The sequence below is a fragment of the Nematolebias whitei genome, chromosome 8 (genome assembly GCF_014905685.2).
Source record: "Nematolebias whitei isolate Nwh7 chromosome 8, NemWhi1, whole genome shotgun sequence".
Taxonomy (NCBI): domain Eukaryota; kingdom Metazoa; phylum Chordata; class Actinopteri; order Cyprinodontiformes; family Rivulidae; genus Nematolebias; species Nematolebias whitei.
The window spans coordinates 19251851-19272006 of NC_056505.1; the positions used below are offsets into that span (position 1 = coordinate 19251851).

The following is a 20156-nucleotide window of genomic DNA, read 5'->3' on the forward strand; positions in this document are numbered from 1 at the left end:
TTAAAAATATTATATTCCCTATATGAATTCTTGCTGTTCTCCTGCCCTTATTTGCATTTTTTGTGTTTGTGCACATGCTTTTTTTCCCTCCCCGAGTCATTGATGGATACCATGAAAAACTTTCCTTACTGACTCAGTCAGAGCTTTGTGTCTGAGATATCTTTCCAAGCAGTAGACAGCAAAGGGGTCAGTCTCTGTGTCAAACTTGTTGGCAAAGAGATGGTGATTCTCAAGCAGCCATTGTACATCTCCAACTCCATATACACAAATCTCCCTGACATGTTTGCCTTGACACTCTGGATACACTGCTGACGCTGAATCCCAAGACCCCTCATGCCCATGCCACTTCACCAGTCGTGCAAGGGCATTAACATCCGACTGGTCGTATTTACTGTTTGGCCACTTTGAGCCAGGAACACTGGGCATACGTTGAATGGTTGCCCACAGAAACTCGTCAGGACTGAAGGTGTCTTTGAACCACTCAATAAGCGTTCTTATTTGAGTGTTTTCCAACACACTGCGGACAAAACCTCGAGTGACCACAATGTAGGCATTTCCTGACTTGATGGGCAGGTTAAAGGGAGGTGGATCCTTCAACTTATTTGTTATCTGAAATGATAAAAATGAAAATAACTGAGATGGGACATCAATAAGGACAAGTGCAGCATAACAAATTTTATAACAAAAGTTAAGATTGTATATATTCGCCAAAATTACCCTAATTTGTCCTTTGACAATTTTATGAACTCTTGAAATCCTCCACTTCTTTACTGCAGGTATGTTCTCTGACTCCAAGCTGTTACTGCCCCTCAGTGAACGCAGCATTCTCACCATTTCCAAGTTGGTTTTCAGAGGGAAGTCCTGACCACAAAGGTTGATGAAGTACTTCCATTTTGTACTGGCAGAATAAAGATCAGCCATACAGTTCAGGTCAGCTTGTACACGTGGCCAACCAGCATAGACCACATCCACAGCCTGACTGACCAGGAAGACGTTGGGGAAACAGGAAACAATGGCTTGGATGGCTGCGGTTACAGAGGGCTTTGATTTTTTGTCCACATGGACGCAGTAAATATTTTGTGGTGCATAGATTGCTCGCAGAAGTCGTTCAAAGTTCTGCACCTAAAGTTTAAGGGGAAAAAAAGGGGTTGTTTAGTTTTAGGCAGACATTTGACATGTTATGCTTCATTTATTATGGTATATACTTTTGAAGAGGTAAATGAAACAAACCAATAAATTGGTGAAGCAGCAGACAATTGACTTGCTCTCTTTTTGCAATACAAAGAGCATTTTATAAACTTTTGTAACTCCGAGTACCTGCTTTTATCTTAAAATACCAACTATAAAACAATGATCAATTCTTCCGAACTGTGTTACACTTGTTGACTAAAAGTTGAGCAGACTGGTGAAAATTAAATGAAAGTGCACGTTTTGAAAGGCAGTGTTGACAACATGACCACACTGCTAGTCCCATATCAGCAGGATTTGGCTCCTACTTGGATTGGATACAAGCAGAGTTTTGTAGTAGTCAAGCCATGTCAACTTTATTTGTAAAGCCCATTTAAAACAGAAGCTGTTACCAAAGTGCTTAACAAAAAAAAAAAATCAATGAGAGTAATCGAATGGGGAAAAAAAATAATAATAATGATAGTACTGAAAATTAATTAAAAACATCTAAAATAACAGAAACACAGAACAGAACAAAACAAAACAAAAAGAAAACTAAATCAAATCACACTGTGTGAAATGCCAGAGAACAGATGAGGTTTTTTGCAGATATTTAAAACCAGGAAAAGAAATGGCCTGCCTAATGTTGGGTGTGCAGATTGTTCCAAAGTTTGGGACCCATGACTGAAAAAGCCAGATCGCGTCTGAGCTTCAATTGTGTGTTTCGAACAGCCAAAAGCAGCTGATCAGATGTTCTCAGGGTCCGAGAGGGAACATATGGTCCAATAGCTCAGAGAGATAAGGGGGTGCAAGGCCATCTATGCACTTAAATATTAGCAGGGACTACAGGGAGCCAGTGAAGGGAGGATAAAACTGGTGTAATATGCTCGAACCTACGAGTTCCAGTTAAGAGCCAAGCAGCAGCATTTTGGACAAACTGGAGATGGGAAATGGAGATCTGACTGACCCCAGCATAGAGTGTGTTACAGTAGTCCAGTCGGATAGTGATAAAGGTATGGACTCGTTTTTCAAGGTCAGATCTGGACAACACTGACTTAAGGTTAGCTATCTGCCTTAAATGAAAGAAGCTTTTCTGCATAACAGTTAATCTGTTTATTAAACTTAAAGTTAGAGTCTAAAACCATCCCAAGATTTGTAACAGACTGCTTAAAATAAGGCTGAAGGGAGTCCAGGATTACAGGATCAGAGACAGCAGTAGAGCTAGGGCTAAACACAATGACTTCAGTCTTCTGATCATTAAAACTTAAAAAAAATTGAAGCCATCCATGCCTTATGTGATTAAGACATTTTAACAAAGGGTGAATAGAGCAGGAACTATTTGGTTTTAAGGGCAAATAAATCTGACAATCATCAGCATAAAAATGAAATGAAAGACCTTGTTTCCTCAGGATAGACCCCAAAGGGAGCAGACTGAAAACACAAGGGGTCCAAGAACTGAGCCCTGTGGGATCCCACAGGAAAGAGACCTTGAGGCAGAGACACTATTACCAACCTTGACACAGAAACTCCTATAACTCAGGTATGAGTGGAGCCATTCTAATGCTGCAATTGTGATCCCAACCTAGTAGGACAGAGTCATACCATTGTTTTCTCCTGCAGTAACTTGGCACAGTAACTGGCCCCTCAAAACCCATTAGATTGTAACTGGGTTGACAATTGAGCTTATCCCACAGTTTGTGGACAGATCAGAGAACCAAGTAAACAGGAGGAATTCAACTTGTTGCAGGCAGTGAAAAGACATGTGCCATCTGTGAACAGTCTTTTGTCTTGTTGAAGGCTGTACCAAGGTGCTGCCTCAGGAGGGTTAGTTCATGCAGAAGCAGGATGTTACTGACCTGCATCTGGTGACCTTCAGTCACTGTTTTGACTGACTGTTAAGGCACTCTAGAAACTGCCTGACTACACTAAAACTAGCTCCAATTATTATAACATTAATACTCTGTTGCTTGTTCTAGATCTGCCAACTTATTGCAAACAGAGACTTTTACATAGCTGTTTAAATTGTTCTGCATTGCATTCAAATACACAATTTCTTCTTGGAGTGCAACTAATTTTTGTCAGTGAGTGTACCATCAACTTTAAGCATAATCTGAGTTATGACAAGACAATAGCACTAATGTACAGTATGAGTTTACTAACTTTTCAATTCAAACTTTAAAAATTTGCTTACCTTGTGATGAACAACCATAGAAAAAGCCAAAGGAAAGTTTGCCTCTTCTTTGCTCAGTGGAATCGGTATGTATTTTCTCTTTAATTTGAAATTTCTGTAACAATGTCGCTTGTCAGTACACTGAAAGCTCATAAAACACTGAATTACTAATGCATTTATAGTTTAAAACAACACACCTGCAGTCTTGGGTTTCATTAATGTAAAACTCATCAGGGATCTGAATTTTCTTGTGGAAATCTTTGGTAAGAGCCAGTAATTTGGTCTCCTCCAGTGCTTCCTTCTCTCCTTGCATGATTGCTGAACAGTTGCACAATTTTTCCAAGCCACCATCATCATCTGTGTACTCCAGCCATCTGTGCATGTGGATGAAACCAAGGTCCCCAGCTGTATTCAGCTGACCGACTAGATAAAGAGTCCACAGCGACCCCAGTGCAACTGTGAGCTTCAGTAATAGCTGCAGACAGCCTCGTTTCAGTGGTGGCATTATTTTATGAAGACCTCATCTAAGATCGAGGGAATTCTGCAAGCAAGAACACTATTCAGCAACTTTATGTGAACTGAACGATAACCTTTTTCTGCTTAAAATACCTGCGCTGGAAGTATAAAAATAGTTGTTTCAGAGCACAGGCTTAATAACAACTTGGTGTCTTAGACTGGTTTGCAAAAATTATGTTGAATTATCCAAAAGAAGTTTGGTCTCTTGTCATAAGGAGATGTTTTAAACTTATTTTACAGTAGACCCAGGATGTGTCACAGTTCCTGCAAGAAAAAACAAGGGGACAAAACAATCAATCATTGATCTAAACTTCATAATATCATAAAGACAATAATAGTTTAGCTGATGTTGACTTATTTAAAGTGTCCCCGCCTCTATATTAATAATAATAATAATAATAATAATAATAATTAGTTTTTCTGTGCCTAGTTTATCTTGAGGGCGACACGGTGGAAGAGTTGGTAGAGCTGCCGCCAATCAGCAAGAAGGTCACCAGATTGAATCCCAGCCAGGGGCCTTCTGGGTGGAGTTTGCATGTTCTCTCCGTGCATGCGTGGGTTTTCTCCAGGTACTCCGGTTTCCTCCCACAGACCAAAAACATGCATGTTAGACTGATTTAGTAACTCTAAATTGTCCCTAGAAGAGAGTGAGAGAGTGAATGGTGGTTTGTCTCGTTTGTCTCTATGTGTCCCTGTGATGGACTGGAGACCTGTCCAAGGGGTTCCCCACCTCTCGCACAGCGACTGCTGGATATTCGCATCAGTGAACCCCGTACTGAAAAGGGAAGGGGGGGGGGGGGTCTGACATTGTCATCATTGTATTGTTGGATATTATTTTTTATCTAGACTGCCATCCATCCATCCATCCATTATCTTTACCCGTTTATTCCATTTTGGGTCACGGGGGTCGCTGGTGCCCATGTCCAGCAATCACTGTGCGAGGGACGGGGTACACCCTGGACGGGTCGCAAGTCCATCACAGGGCCACATAGAGACAAACGAGAAACAACCATTCACTCTCTCACTCACACCTAGGGACAATTTAGAGTTACCAATCAGCCTAACATGCATGTTTTTGGTCTGTGGGAGGAAACCGGAGCACCCGGAGAAAACCCACGCATGCACGGAGAGAACATGCAAACTCCACCCAGAAAGGCCCCTGGACTGGGGTTTGAACCAGGGACCTGTTCGCTGAGAGGCAGCAGCTCTACCAGTTGCGCCACCGTGCTGCCCTTTATCTAGACTGGTCCTATGGTTTCGATCTGCTCAGAGACGGGATTATAATTAAATTATGACCCGGTTCTGACTGGGTTAAACTGGGCCAGCAACTCTAAGAAGAGTCTCCCTGGGATTCAGTATCTGTCAAGGAATAGAGTTTAATCTGCTTGCCACATCACGTAGAAAGGCTTTTGAAGCAACGTCTCATATTTCCTAACACATCAGAACCACATAAGATCCATTGAGATCACACTTAGTCACGCCCCCTCATACACTGACAGGTTGAGCTCCCCTTCTGCGAAGGAGGGGTCTAGGACCCTATAAATGAGTAATGACATGGAACATTGGGACTCTTCCGGGTCTGTGAACGCATCACAGACTGGAGAGACCAGCGCTGTAAACTGTAACCTTTTCCTGCCTTGATTTAATATAATTGATAAAACTTAATTGATGTTTCCTTGATTTATTGATAATGAGAGTTGCCACTTCTGAGGGAGATTCGGGGGGGGAACGTGGGCTGGAGGGGGTTTCCGGGTCTGGTGGCCTGCAGCCAGCTCCTGTCTTTAACAGTATGTTCCCATACAATGGTGAAATTAGTTCTCTGCATTTAACCAATCACACCTGAGATACACCCAGGTGGAGCAGTGGGCAGCTATGAAAGCACTCAGGGAGGAAGAAGCGAGTAAAGAAGGATGGGTGGATGGATGAGCTTTATGTTTCAGAATTAACAACACTCTTGTTGTTTTAATACATAAGAAAAATTTTTACAGAAGTTAAAAAAATACTATGATAAAGTCTGAACAATTTAATCTGATAAGCTCTTGAACAAAAAGAAAGGATTAAATTTAGGAAATATATGCAATTAATTTGTTAATTGTTCACACTTGGACAATGAACTTCAAGCAGTGTTCTAAGCAACTTGTTCCTAAATTTGTACACATTTTTCTTGTACAGGCTGATTTGCTTTTTTAGGTTTGCACAGAAATTTAGTTTGGGACTCAGTGTTGGCCAGATTAAAATTATTCATTTTATTTGTCATTTTATCCATGATGAGTGATTTTTTTATATATAATTGTCCTGCTGGTTACTTTAAATATTGGCATCTAGCAGCATATTTTTATTGGTAACAAACTTTGCTTTCATACATTTTTTATACCATTTTTCATTATGCATGGGATACCTTCTGTGCTTCTTTACTGTATTTTATTATACAAGAATGTAAAATAAGATCCTGCTGGTGCTTGTTGCACGACTTAACCAAAATGTGCAACCTGCCTTTATAGTCCTCTATACTTCAGCTGTGTTCATATTTTTGGCATTTAAAACAGAGTGGAGGATAGGCCCAACTGGAAAACTCAAGAAACCTATTTTGATTATTTCTGGTAATTTACCCACTTTAAATTACAACATTATCGACATACTTTGAACTCATTATCCATCAATGTTTCTTAATAATCTTGTAACTTTACTGACTTCTACATCACTAATCATCATCTAGTGGGATCCCTGTAATCACGCCCTTCATTAACTCTGCTATCTCCAATAATTTTCCTCTCTCACGTTCTTTTTACAGGTGTTTTCAATTTCAGTGACTTTATTTTTCTGCTCTTCAGCTTTTACAGTAACAAGCAAATATCCATCCCTAAGGATTTTTGCTAAATGTACTTCTTTTTTTAGTTCCTGTGACACCACTATACTTAACATTTTCATCCTCTTCCCTGAATTTTAGTTTTCTTCTGAATGTATCTCTCACCATCTTTTTTACAAACTATAAAACTTCTCTCATTGGAATGATTTTATTCTAAACTGAATTTTGACTTTTCTCGTTTGTCTTCCCTTTCCTCTCCCTCGTCCATTCACCTGAGACCATTCATTAAGGTCCCTGTCCTCATCGAGTCTCCGTTCCAGTCCTGTCAAAACCTGATAATGCTCAGTGCCAGATTCAAAAAGTTTCTTTGTCCGCCTCAAAATAATCATTATTGAAAAATCAAAAACCTTACCTGTGCTCCGACCTGTCTCCTCAACTTCACGTGTGGTGTTTGTCTAGGAACAGCTGCCAATTAAACACACTTCCTGGTAGTACTTTTCAAAATAAGTCTACTAATGTCTATCTAGCTAGCTAGCTAGCTAGCTAGCTATCTGATCCACTCATACACAAAAGTGATTTTGTAAAGAAACTGTGTCAGTAATGTGTACAAATATACTTAAACTGTTCTGTAGCCAACTCAAATGCAATAAATTAGCACAGTGATTTTTTTTCTTGACGGTTTAACATGAGAGCAATGCTTTTTTAATTTTTTTCATCAGCGCAATTTAAAGTAACATGCTTTTATTTTGAAAAGGAAGTTGTTTAACCGGAAGCTCTATGATCTAACTGTCTTTATCCTGGCTGGATGCTGGCTTGCTTCATGTGGACAGTGTCTGAGGCAGACAAACCAACTTTTTGAATGTGGCACTGAGGTCTGGTTTTGATTGGACTGGAATAGAGACTCGTGTAAATGAGGACAGGGACATTACTGAATAGTCTCAGGTGAATTTTATATATGTGAATTTTTCTGTAAAGTGCCCTGAGACAACTCTGAGCGAATGTGGTGTCAAGGGAACTAAAATAAAAAAGGCAGAAGATGAGTTCAAATTCAATAACGGTGGAATTTAAAGTGGGTAAATTCCCAGAAAGAATCAAAAAGGTTTCTTGAGTTTTCCTGTTAGGCCTTACTGTACATCCCTCCTCCACTCAGATGTTTTAAATTCAGGTGTACTGTAAAGGTGCCCGAGGTGTGAAGGAAATCAAATGTGAAGAATATACAGAAAACATACAAGAAAAGTGTAAGCATAATTGTAGAGGACAGCACAGGGTGAAAGATGGGCTGAGATTAGAAAGAACAGAAACACAACTGAAAGCAGTCAATATTAGTTATGAGAGGCTGTAAAAAAAAGTACAAGGACAGAAAGTTAGAGCAGAATTAAGAGTGGTAACACCAAATCCAAGACAGACGGAGCAGACAAATACAGAAGTTACAGTGGAAAAGATGTGATCAGCTGCACAGACCAAAACACAAGACAGAAATTAAGATTATTGTGAAAGGAGCAGAGAAAATTTTTAGAATGAAGGATGGGAGCACTTTAACAAGACACTTGGGGGAGATGGGAAACCTGGAACACCAGGGGGGAAGAGGACCATATGATCATCTTACAAAGGAACGCCAGGAGTTTAACAGCAAACGGACAGAAAGGAGCAACTGCCCAGGGGCCCACGATCTCTAAGGGGCCCAGGGCAGTGAGGGCACAAGCAAAATATCTGGTTATCTCCTGCTTTACTTGGAGCCCTGCGCTGCACAAACTGCTGCGCTTCCGCTTCATTTATGCAGCCCCGCCTCCTCCCAGCTGCTGCAGCTCGTTTTTTTTGTTTTTCAATCGGATCCTCGACGGCACGACCTGTCAATCAACTCAGAAGGCGTGTCAGTAACCGACCAATCTACGACCTCAATTTGTCCCGAAGGTAAACGCCTCTTACCTGCTGACAAGCTCATCAGTTTTTTTTTTCTTGAGAAACATTGTTTTATTTAAAACAAAAAGTTTGTATCTGTTGTGAGATGATTCTAGCAGTTTTGCAGATTTTTAATCTACTTAATGAAGAATAGTATGACTTAAAATCGTTCATCAAACAGGAACGAAGGCTTATTATCCCTCCTCTTACTACGGAGAATGTGGTACTTTGCTATAAGTACAACTATATTTATGGCATCAGAAAGCTGAGCTTCAGTTATCCACATAAAGTAAAATGGCATCAGCATGAAAAGAAGGAATGTTAAGTTTGAGATTAATCCAGTTTCTGATGTCTGACCAAACACTTTGGATTGACATGAAAAAAAAATTTCTCGAGGGATTCATCTTGTGATTTACAAAGGGACACAAATCAACATCAAATTTAAATTTTCTTTGCAGAAACATGGCTACAAGATATATCTTATTTATTATTTTAAAATGATTCTCCTTCACTTTAGGAGATTCAGGCCATTTGATAAATTTAGAATGAGCAGAAGTCATTATGGTTCTATGATTTTTATTAGGAGGTTTCTTGAAGGAATCTTTGTTATACTCAGTAAATCCTTTGTCGCAAACATTCATTGATCATCTATTTCATTTGAAGTCAACGAAGTTACAGGCATTTAATTTTAATTTGGGCATCAAATCGTCACCTTTGAATATATCCATCCATCCATTATCTTTTACCCGCTTCTTCCATTTTGGGTCACGGGGGTCGCCGGTGCCCATGTCCAGCAATCACTGTGCGAGGGGCGGGGTACACCCTGGACGGGTCGCAAGTCCATCACAGGGACACGAGACACCTTTTAATATATAATATTTTTAATTCATTGAATCAACTGTTGGTCAGTTTACTTCTTGTTGTGCCATTAGCTCTAAAATAGTTACTGAATCAAGTGTGTACTTCCATCCGTCCGTGGGGGTAGCAGCCTAAGTAGGGAGGCCCAGACTTCCCTCTCCCCAGCCACTTGGACCAGCTCCTCCAGGGGAACCCCAAGGCGTTTCAAGTGTTTACTTATGTAGGTAAAACTAGATGTTAAACAACCATTAAAATACACCAGAATGCAGGAAATGGCATCTACTTTATTCAAAATTTTCTGGGGGAGGACCCCCATTATGTTAATGTTACATATGCCCAAATTAGTGATGTTTTTTTAAATAATTTCAATTCAATTCAGTTTATTTATATAGCACCAGATCACAACATAAGTTATTTCAGGGCACTGCACAGAAACATTCATATATCCAAAAAGCAAGTTAACATATTTCTGAGGAGCAAATTGCTTTGAGTTAATAATATTTAATAATAGCAATGTGCTAGTATTTATATCCAATTGAAATTATTCCAACTTAAAGAAATAAGGATGTGTATTGATAAAAACTGTCACCTATTGTTTCTTTAGTGTATGTTTTGGGATGGTCTGTGATACCCACCATGCTGCTGGATTCTCTGAGGCATGGGTTCAGATCTACAAGTCCTCTTCTGTTATTCAGATAGCCAACTACCATTGATTTGCAAGGTGAGCATATAAACTTTACAACTGTTATAATTTATAATTATGCTGTTGTTTGTTGTCCATAATAGCAAGCTATATAACACACAATACTTATGACCAAAGCCTGCACCTTTCAGAATGTCATTCTTCTATTACTCTACATCTTATCCACATCTCTTACTCTTTACTCTACATCTTGTCTAAAAAATAATGCAGAAAAACTGGTTCATGCATTTGTCACGTCTAGACTGGACTATTACAATGGTTTGTTATCTGGGTGGCCAAATACTTCTTTAAAAAGTCTTCAGTTGATCCAAAATGCTGCTGCCAGAGTCTTAACTGGAGTTACTAGGAGAGATCATCGCTCCAGTTTTTGCTTCTTTCCATTAGCTCCCTGTCAAGTCCAGAACTGTATAAAAATCTTACTGCTTACATACAAAGCGCTCAGCAACCTAGCTCCATCTTATATTTGAGCTCTTATTGTTCCGTATATTCCTAACACTTTTGTTACAGTTTCATCCTTGACCCTCAGACCTTCAAAATAGTCTTTAACTTTGTTCTTCTTGCATGAACTGGCAACCTTATCCAATGGTAAAGTGTCTGTCTTTTCTAACACCGTGAAGTGTCACACCCATGCTGTGAACCAATCCTGCCAGTCATGGATTACATTGTACAAACAACTGGTGACAGAAAAAAAAAAGTGTCAGCTGCTTGTTGGGCAGATCCTTGTAACATATAGTTGATCACCACACCTAACAATGTTTTTAGACTTTTATTATTTTTACTTGTGTGTTACTATTTATTTAAATAGTTTTTATTTAATTGTTTGTTTTTATTGTTTCTTGTGTTTTGCTCCTATTTTCTTTATTTTATGTGTAGCGCTTTAGCTGTTTTTAAATATGTCATATAAATAAATTTGATTTGAATCATGCCAGTCATTTTACTCAAAATGACATTGTTACTATCATCCATCGATTATCTTCCTCTTGTTCTGTAGTCAGGTCACAGTGGCAGCAGCTTGTGCAGGGAGGCCTAGACATCTCTTTCCACAGCCACCTCTTCTAGCTCTTCTGCAAGGACTCCAAGGTGTTCCAAGGCCAACTAGACATAGTCTCTCCAGCATGTCCCGTGGTCTCCTCCCAGTCGGACATGCCTGAAGTACCTTAGAAAGGTGCCCAAGGATCATCCTTACCATGACTCATGCAAAACTTATTTTCAAGATCTCCACAGCAGAGATTGAATTGAAAAAAATAATCCAGATTTCACATACAGCAGAGATTGGATTGAAAAAAATAATCCAAATTTCACATACAGTATCTACACTGCAGTTATCATCAATGATAATGCAAATTACACCTGTTTTTTATTTTATATATTTTTTGTTAATTTGTCATCCCAGTATTTTCTTAATCTGAAATGTCTCTGTAGAGGTTTATAATTATGTTAGCACTAGTCAGTACTCCCCTTACTGATGTCTGACATTGATTTGTAGAATCAGAAGGAATTAATATTGTGCAGAGCACAAAACTAAAAGCTTTGCCTTCAGTTCAAAACGGGTTTTTAAAAAGATAATAAATATGTACAATAAAATCAAACATCTAACTTTAAAAGTTGCATAAGGTGCATATTAAAATAATTGTATCATACTGTTGAAGTACTAATAAATACAAAATACTAATTACAGTGACCACGGGAGTTACAGTGCTTTGTGAAAGGATTCGGCCCCCTTGAACTTTTCAACCTTTTGCCACATTTCAGGCTTCAAACATAAAGATATAAAATTTTAATTTTTTGTGAAGAATCAACAACAAGTGGGACACAACCGTGAAGTGGAATGACTTTTATTTGTTAAAAAAGTTTGACACATCCAATAAATAACTGAAAAGTGGGGCGTGCAATATTATTCGGCCCCCTTGTGTTAATACTTTGTAGCGCCGCCTTTCCTGCAGTTCCAGCTGCAAGTCTCTTGGGGTATGTCTCTATCAGTTTTACACATGGAGACACTGAAATTTTTGCCCATTCTTCTTTGCAAAACAGCTCGAGCTCAGTGAGGTTGGATGGAGAGTGTTTGTGAACAGCAGTCTTCAGCTCTTTCCACAGATTCTCGATTGGATTCAGGTCTGGACTTTGACTTGGTCATTCCAACACCTGGATACGTTTATTTGTGAACCATTCCATTGTAGATTTGGCTTTATGTTTTGGATCATTGTCTTGTTGGAAGATCCCAGTCTCAGGTCTCTTGCAGACTCAAACAGGTTTTCTTCCAGAATGGTCCTGTATTTGGCCCCATCCATCTTCCCATCAATTCTGACCATCTTCCCTGTCCCTGCTGACAAAAAGCAGGCCCAAACCATGATGCTGCCACCACCATGTTTGACAGTGGGGATGGTGTGTTCAGGGTGATGAGCTGTGTTGCTTTTACGCCAAACATATCGTTTTGCATTGTGGCCAAACAGTTCGATTTTGGTTTCATCTGACCAGAGCACGTTCTTCCACATGTTTGGTGTGTCTCCCAGGTGCTTGTGACAAACTTTAAACAACACGTTTTATGGATATGTTCGAGTAATGGCTTTCTTCCTGCCACTCTTCCATAAAGGCCAGATTTGTGCAGTGTACGACTGATTGTTGTCCTATGGACAGACTCTCCCACCTCAGCTGCATCTCTGATCAGTCTTCTTGTTCGAGATGAAAGTTTAGAGGACGGCCGGGTCTTGGTAGATTTGCAGTGGTCTGATACTCCTTCCATTTCAATATGATTGCTTGCACAGTGCTCCTTGGGATGTTTAAAGCTTGGGAACTCTTTCTGTATCCAAATCCAGCTTTAAACTTCTCCACAACAGTATCTCGGACCTGCCTGGTGTGTTCCTTGGTCTTCATGATGCTCTCTGCGCTTTGAACAGAACCCTGAGACTATCACAGAGCAAGTGCATTTATACGGAGACTTGATTACACACAGGTGGATTCTATTTATCATCATCAGTCTTTTGGGACAACATTGGATCATTCATAGATCCTCACTGAACTTCTGGAGTGAGTTTGCTGCTCTGAAAGTAAAGGGGCCGAATAATATTGCACGCCCCACTTTTCAGTTTTTTATTTGTTAAAAAATTTTGACACATCCAATAAATTTCATTCCACTTCACGATTGTGTCCCACTTGTTGATTCTTCACAAAAAAATTTAAATTTTATATCTTTATGTTTGAAGCCTGAAATGTGGCAAAAGGTTGAAAAGTTCAAGGGGGCCAAATACTTTCACAAGGCACTGTAGTGCATGTTTGCTTTAAGCGTAGTCATGGCTCTTTGAAGGACCTGTTCTCAAATCAGTCTGATGTTGTGGCTCCCAGGGGACAGCAGGTCATGCAGATGGTTCCTGGACAATGTCACACATCCCTTGGACCATTTCTGCAACTGTTATTTTCTTATTGAAAGTTCAAAATCATATTAGGCTAGTGATCTGATCCAAACTTCACATGAGGTGTCTAAACATCTCCAGGAAAATTACATTGTTTCATTTAATTCCATGTGCTGACAAAGCTTGCTTTTCTTAAACGCACTAAGGAAATGAGGGTGACAAAACATCTTAGTCTGAGCCTTTTATTTTAATCAGCACTTTTTGTTTTTGCCCAACCAAGACTGTCATCTTCCAAGTTACAAGTCAAACCGGTTGTGATGAAGCATCACTGTAGCTTTCATCCATGAGTGAAAACGTGGCTCTTTCTGAGTCCCCAAGTGTTCAACACTGTCCCCTTCTGATCAAAAGATTTAAGGCAAGAAATTGTGTTTTTTAGCTGTCATACTGTCTTTAAACCTTTATCTTACTTGAACCAAGCTTTGTTGTAAATCAGCTTGCATCAGTTGATCTCAACCCACCTGTTCTTTTTATCTGCTAGCCTTTTTGTTTTTATTTTCCTCTTTCCTACTTTTGGTTTGTTTCCCCGTTTTTCAGACAACAGTGGCGGACAATATTCCTGATATTCCAGTAAAAATCATTGTAAACACAGTAAGTAAGCTTTTCATTTCAGTCAAATGGGTAAGAGAAAGTGATCTTAGTAACACAATAATAAGGAAACAGAGGTTTTAATGGTTTTAAACACCGATGGTCTGGAAAGAAGTCTTCAGCTTTGGAAATTCGAAAAGAGGTGAGATCAAAACCACTGAGCTTTATTGGTATGTGACATCTTATTGGATAAGATTAAGGTCTATATTATCGTGAACTTGCACCATATTGGTTTATGTCTAAAAGTGCAAACAATTGTTTATTAAATATATTTTCTTCTTCTTTTTTTTTTTGTCTGTTAGCACAATATCTCATAAACCTGAATGGATTTTCATGATACACTCATGGAGTAATCACATGGTTAACTTTTGAAGTTAACTTGATTCAATATGGCTGCCATCTAATGTTAGCAAACATTATAAAAACTATAGCTCAGTCAAATGAAAAAAAGTTGCTACATTTTGGTGTGGTGGCAGCTGAGAGTCATCCCCAACTTCTGCTGAGCACAAATAGATCACACATCTTTGTTTGAAACTTGGATCTAAAACTAATCCAATCTAAAACTTCGATGGAGCTAACTCTGTCTGTTTGGTAACAAACTAACTTGTGAAACACTTGACATATTTCAAAGAAATTCTTTGAAAATAAACACTGAATTTTCATGACACCTACAATTCTTTCAAAGGCAAGTATGTTCAAGATGGCCACCACAGCCAGTTAACCTCAGCTACCAGAAAGATATTTATTTCAGGGAAACTGGGCTCAAAAAAAGTCTCCACCTTTCTGTGACTCAGTCAGAGCTTTGTGTCTGAGATATCTTTCCAAGCAGTAGACAGCAACAGGGTCAGTCTCTGTGTCAAACTTGTTGGCAAAGAGATGTTGATTTTGAAGCAGCCATTGTAGGTCTCCAGCTCCGTATACACATATTGACCTGATGTGGTTTCCTTGGCACTCTGGGTATAGTGCTTGCTTATCTGAGCCTTCATGCCACTGCCACTTCACCAGCCGCGCAAGTGCGTTAACGTCTGACTGGTCGTACTTAGGGTTGGGCCACTTAGAGCCAGGAACACCAGGGATACGTTGAATGGTTGCCCACAGAAACTCATCAGGACTGTAGGTGTCTTTGAACCACTCAGTGAGTGTTCCTATTCGAGTGTCTTCCAACACACTGCGGACAAAACCTCGAGTGACCACAATGTAGGCATTTCCTGATTTGATGGGCAGGTTAAAGGGAGGTGGATCCTTCAACTTGTTTGTTCTCTGAGACATAAAAAAGATGGGTATTAATGACAGTGAGCAGTGATTTAAATAATGTTAGATTGCCAGTTTTGTTATAAATGGTCTCTAATGATACCTTAACCATTCCGTTGATAATTTGATGAACGTTTGAAATCCTCCACCTCTTTTCTGCAGGCATGTTCTCTGACTCCAAGCTGTTACTGCCCCTCAGTGAACGCAGCATTCTCACCATTTCCAAGTTGGTTTTCAGAGGGAAGTCCTGACCACAAAGGTTGATGAAGTACTTCCATTTTGTACTGGCATAATAAAGATCAGCCATACAGTTCAGGTCAGCTTGTACACGTGGCCAACCAGCATAGACCACATCCACAGCCTGACTGACCAGGAAGACGTTGGGGAAACAGGAAACAATGGCTTGGATGGCTGCGGTTACAGAGGGCTTTGATTTTTTGTCCACATGGACGCAGTAAATATTTTGTGGTGCATAGATTGCGCGCAGAAGACGTTCAAAGTTCTGCACCTAAATAAAATAAAATAAAAATTGGTTTTGTTATTTTCATGTATATATATTTGAAATGTTATGCTTCATTTATTTATATATAAAATTAGAGGTACCACTTTACAGTAAGGCTCCCTTTATAAAGTACTATAAATAGTTCATAGATACGTTATTAATTCCTCTATTAACACTTTATAAATCATTAGTAACTGCTTATCATGCATTAATTAAGGGTGACAGAGAGAAAAAAACTGACCAGATACTTGCCAAATAATGAGGCAAATCTGTTCACCTATATATTTCATCTAGAGTTGTTATATTAAACATTTCAAACTAAGTTACTACCTTGTAAATGAGTCCTCGAGGCTCAAAGGGATTTACATGTCTAAATAAAGGTTGAATGAATGAAAAGTAAGCACAATAAGCATTTGTAAACCTATTTCTTAAATATTGTACTTTATCACTACATTATAAGTATCTACAACTAATATTATATCCTTAAAAATAGGTTTATAAATGCTTTTTGTGCTTACAAGGTAGTAACTTAGTCTGAAATGTTTAAAATAACAACTTTAGATGAAATATATAGGTGAACAGATTTGGCTCACTATTTGGCAACAAACTGGTCAGTTTTGTCTCTGTCACCCTTAATTAATGCATAATAAACAAATATGAATGATTTATAAAGTGTTTATAGAGGAATTAGTAATGTATCTATAAACTATGTATTAGCCATGTAAGGGAGCCTTATTGTAAAGAGATAACAAATTGGATTATGTAATTCCAATTCAAGTTTAGAAACTACGTTTAAACTTTACAGTCAATATTGTACAGTGCTTTGAAAAGTATTCACCCTCTTACAAAATTAATCATTTTTTGTCACACTTACACATTTCCGAACTTCTATCAAATGTTAAATTTCTGACAAAGATAACCTGTGTAAATACAAAATGCAGTTTTATGTGATAATTTAATTTATTAAAGCAAAATATTTTCAGGATTTTTTTTTTTTTTTTGGGGGGGGGGGGGGTAGAGCAAAATTTCTTGTTTACGTCACTTACCTGAGCCAGTCATTCCTGGAAAGATTCACCGCAGCTTCATGTTTTAAAATACCAGCTTTAGTTAAGTGATCTTTTTAATTTTTTTTATTTTACAGTCTCGCAGGTCTGGGTGAGGCTTGTGAAAATGAACTCAACTTTCCAAAGCAAATCAATTAATTCTTGATTTACCAAGCAGGCCATTATTTATCCGCGTTGGGCCAGGTTAAATACTGAATAGCTTTTTATTCCCCTTAATTAAGAGAATAATTTTTTACAAACTAATTTGTATTTACTCAGGTTATCTTTCATGGGCACCAGCGACCCCCTTGACCCAAAATGGAAGAAGCGGGTAAAATATAATGGATGGATGGACATTTAAAATTGTTTGCTTATCTGTAAGATTTAAGCGTGCCAAACAGAGAAAAGAATTTAAACTTGTAAAGAGTTGCTTAAGCTCTTTATCCCTGCTGTTCAGTTTGAGTTTCTTTTTCGATTCTGACCTTACCTTGTGATGAACAACCATAGAAAAAGCCAAAGGAAAGTCCTCCTCTTCTTTACTCAGAGGAAACGGTATATATTTCCTTTTTAATGTGAATTTCCTGTAACAATGTTGCTTGTTAGTATACTTATAGCTCCAGTTCAACATTATTTCATTAGTAATGTACACATACTTGAAGCAACATACCTGCAGTCTTGGGTTTCATTAATGTAAAACTCATCAGGGATCTTAATTTTCTTGTGGAAATCTCTGGTCATAGTCAATAATTTGGCCTGCTCCAGTGCTTCCTGCTCTCTCTGCATGATGGCTGAACAGTTGCACACTTTCTCTGAGCCACCATCATCATCTGTGTACTCCAGCCAGCTGTGGCGCTGGATGAAACCGAGGGCCCCACCTGTGTTCCGCTGACCAACTAGATAAAGTGTGCACAGCGACCCCAGTGCAACCGTGAGCTTCAGTAATATCTGCAGACAGCCTCGTTTCAGCAGCCGCATTGTTTCTAAAATGGAGGGACTTCTGTAACAAAATCAGGTGAAATTTATAGCTTTTTCAAAATCAAAATGATTTTTTTCCCATTTGTGATTATTTTTCTTATGTCACTGTCTCTGTAAACAAAGGGGGGGGGGGGGGGGAATAAAACAAAAACATTAATTGTTTCATAAAGTCTTAATGTCATTTTAAAGCAATACTTATAGCATAAGAAGGAAAAATCGATTTTAATATCACCAGGGACAAAACCATGATGCATTTTGTATCATTTTTATTTTGTTTTTATAAGAGTTAGCTTTTGAAAACTGGTTCAGCTTATTGAATGACAAATATAAAAAATATATTTGAAAGTCACGCAAACACAAAGTAAAAAAAAAAAAAAATCACAAAGCGTTTCACAAGAAATGTATTTTATATAATAAAAAAACATTTACAGTAAATTATTCTGTTAAATACATGAGTCTTTACAACAGACTTAAAGACAAATTGGTGTCAAAAGCCATGTTTAACAAGCTTTAAAGGCATGTTGTGTTTTAACAAAGGATTTTGACAGCATTCCTGCATTCCTTGTCTAACTGGTTGACAGAACATGTACAAAAGCTGAATTTCCTTTACGTTAAATCTAGTTTAGGTGCTTGAGGTTTCAAAGATTTTTCCAAGGCCTTTAACAGAACTGTGCAAGCTTGACAAAACATTTTCAAAGTAACAATACCGGCATCATAGCCAAATATTTAAGAGTTATAATGATATTTTTCTGTTTTAGCTGCTCCTTTCTTTAGAGATCGCCCAGTGAGTAAACACACACCAGTGATTTAGCGATTGTTTTACGCCGGTTGCCCTTCCTGACGTCACCTGGGCTCAAGGATCATGAAACCATAGCACTGATCGTCAAGCTACCACGGCCCCAATCATCAGTCTTTTTATTGATATTAAATAATTTTTCTTAGTTACATTGTTTGGATTTACTACATTAACTTTAAAACTAAGTAAAACAGGCATAAATCACACCAATATCACTGTCAAATACAAGAAATACTGAAAACCTTCTTACCTGTGACCAGATCTGAGCCTTGCAATAAGGAACAGTCACTCATAGATAAAACATTTCCTGTCAACGTTTTTCTGAGCTGTGTCTTAGTCCGGTTTGTTCACCTTTCACAGTGACCACGCCTACCCTCCAAACCCAACCTCCATTTTATTACTCTCTATCTGACTATGACTACAGACTGTTAGGAAACAGCTAGAGAACATACGCCTTAAGGCTGCAAGCTTCGATCACATCAGCTCCGAGTCTTGAAGTCTTGCATGACCAACTGTTTGGTGTCCTGCAGAGAGTCATCAACATGAGTCTGCAGTCAGCACTTCATCCCCAGTGCCTGTACCAAAGAAAGCTATCTGACCTAAATGGCTTCAGACAGGTTGCCCATACTTCAGATATCATAAAGACTTTGTGTGGTCCTGATCCATCTTGGATGAGTGGCAAAAAATAAATAAATGCTCTGAACTCTTTGCCTGCCAGCTCCATGGACTATGTTGTCATCCCTGTCTTGATTAGACAACTTGTTTATGAGCAGAAATACCATTCCTTTGACACAATATGGCCTGTGGTCACGTTTTTGTCACATTATACAAATCACATTTGTGAATTTTCATGGTCAGTGTTTTATAGGCTGAGTTTGACTTTGTGGCACCACAGGGTTACTGGCCACCTTTATGGGAAAAAAGTTGCACTTTGTCACATTAGATTGTACCAAGTGTGCCTATTTATGTTGACACACAAGGATTGCAGGATGATGTGTGTATGAGAGTAGTGAAAATGTTTTATTTTGCAGTTAAAATTGTAGAAAAAATACATGTCTAAACAGGAGAGGACAATTATTTTGTGTTTAATGGTTAAATTTTGGACTAAAAAATGCTAAACTGGTTACGTCATGAGTCTATACAGCTACAGTGTACAGTAGTCTGGGTAACTCGAGAAGATTGTAATGTAACCTGTTAAACAGGCCGTTCCATTCTATTGTTTCCAGGTTTTATTTATTACACACATTTTAAGGTCAGGACGACATTTCTTAAGTGGAGGAGAGTGTGAGAGATACAGACATTCTTGGAGTCAGATTTCAAATGAATATGCTGTTTAACTATTCAAAAGTACCAAACTATTTTGGGGTGTATGTTTAGTCTAAACAATTCATCTCTCTCTCTCTCTCTCTCTCTCTCTCTCTCTCTCTCTTGAAATCCTGTGACTAGCGTAATAGTATGGACCTTTACAAGAGATCCTT

The 20156-nt window shown here is 38.6% G+C and overlaps 2 protein-coding genes across 2 annotated transcripts; both read right to left on the minus strand.

Moving 5' to 3' along the window:
* LOC119413332 (beta-1,3-galactosyl-O-glycosyl-glycoprotein beta-1,6-N-acetylglucosaminyltransferase) lies at nucleotides 1-7116 on the minus strand. The gene is made up of 6 exons (XM_037680373.1): nucleotides 7072-7116; nucleotides 3947-4117; nucleotides 3535-3878; nucleotides 3359-3452; nucleotides 718-1122; nucleotides 1-609 (listed from the first exon to the last, which is right to left on the minus strand). The coding sequence occupies exons 3-6, from the start codon at nucleotides 3840-3842 to the stop codon at nucleotides 97-99; spliced, it is 1320 nt and encodes a 439-aa protein (XP_037536301.1). The 5' UTR covers nucleotides 3843-3878; nucleotides 3947-4117; nucleotides 7072-7116; the 3' UTR covers nucleotides 1-96.
* Nucleotides 7117-14873: 7757 nt separating this feature from the next.
* On the minus strand, nucleotides 14874-17882 carry LOC119413066 (beta-1,3-galactosyl-O-glycosyl-glycoprotein beta-1,6-N-acetylglucosaminyltransferase). The gene is made up of 4 exons (XM_037680079.1): nucleotides 17575-17882; nucleotides 17395-17488; nucleotides 15466-15870; nucleotides 14874-15371 (listed from the first exon to the last, which is right to left on the minus strand). The coding sequence occupies exons 1-4, from the start codon at nucleotides 17880-17882 to the stop codon at nucleotides 14874-14876; spliced, it is 1305 nt and encodes a 434-aa protein (XP_037536007.1).
* Nucleotides 17883-20156: the final 2274 nt, after the last annotated feature.

What these genes read in the sequence shown, in the direction of transcription:
- LOC119413332 (XM_037680373.1), bottom strand. Translation starts at nt 3,842, where the DNA reads ATGCCACCACTGAAACGAGGCTGTCTGCAGCTATTACTGAAGCTCACA. An exon ending in CTATGGTTGTTCATCACAAG is followed by an intron (nt 1,123 to 3,358) that starts GTAAGCAAATTT and finishes CTTAAACTTTAG; the next exon opens with GTGCAGAACTTTGAACGACT. An exon ending in TTGTCAAAGGACAAATTAGG is followed by an intron (nt 610 to 717) that starts GTAATTTTGGCG and finishes TTATCATTTCAG; the next exon opens with ATAACAAATAAGTTGAAGGA.
- LOC119413066 (XM_037680079.1), bottom strand. Translation starts at nt 17,882, where the DNA reads ATGCGGCTGCTGAAACGAGGCTGTCTGCAGATATTACTGAAGCTCACG. An exon ending in CTATGGTTGTTCATCACAAG is followed by an intron (nt 15,871 to 17,394) that starts GTAAGGTCAGAA and finishes TATTTTATTTAG; the next exon opens with GTGCAGAACTTTGAACGTCT. An exon ending in TTATCAACGGAATGGTTAAG is followed by an intron (nt 15,372 to 15,465) that starts GTATCATTAGAG and finishes TTTATGTCTCAG; the next exon opens with AGAACAAACAAGTTGAAGGA.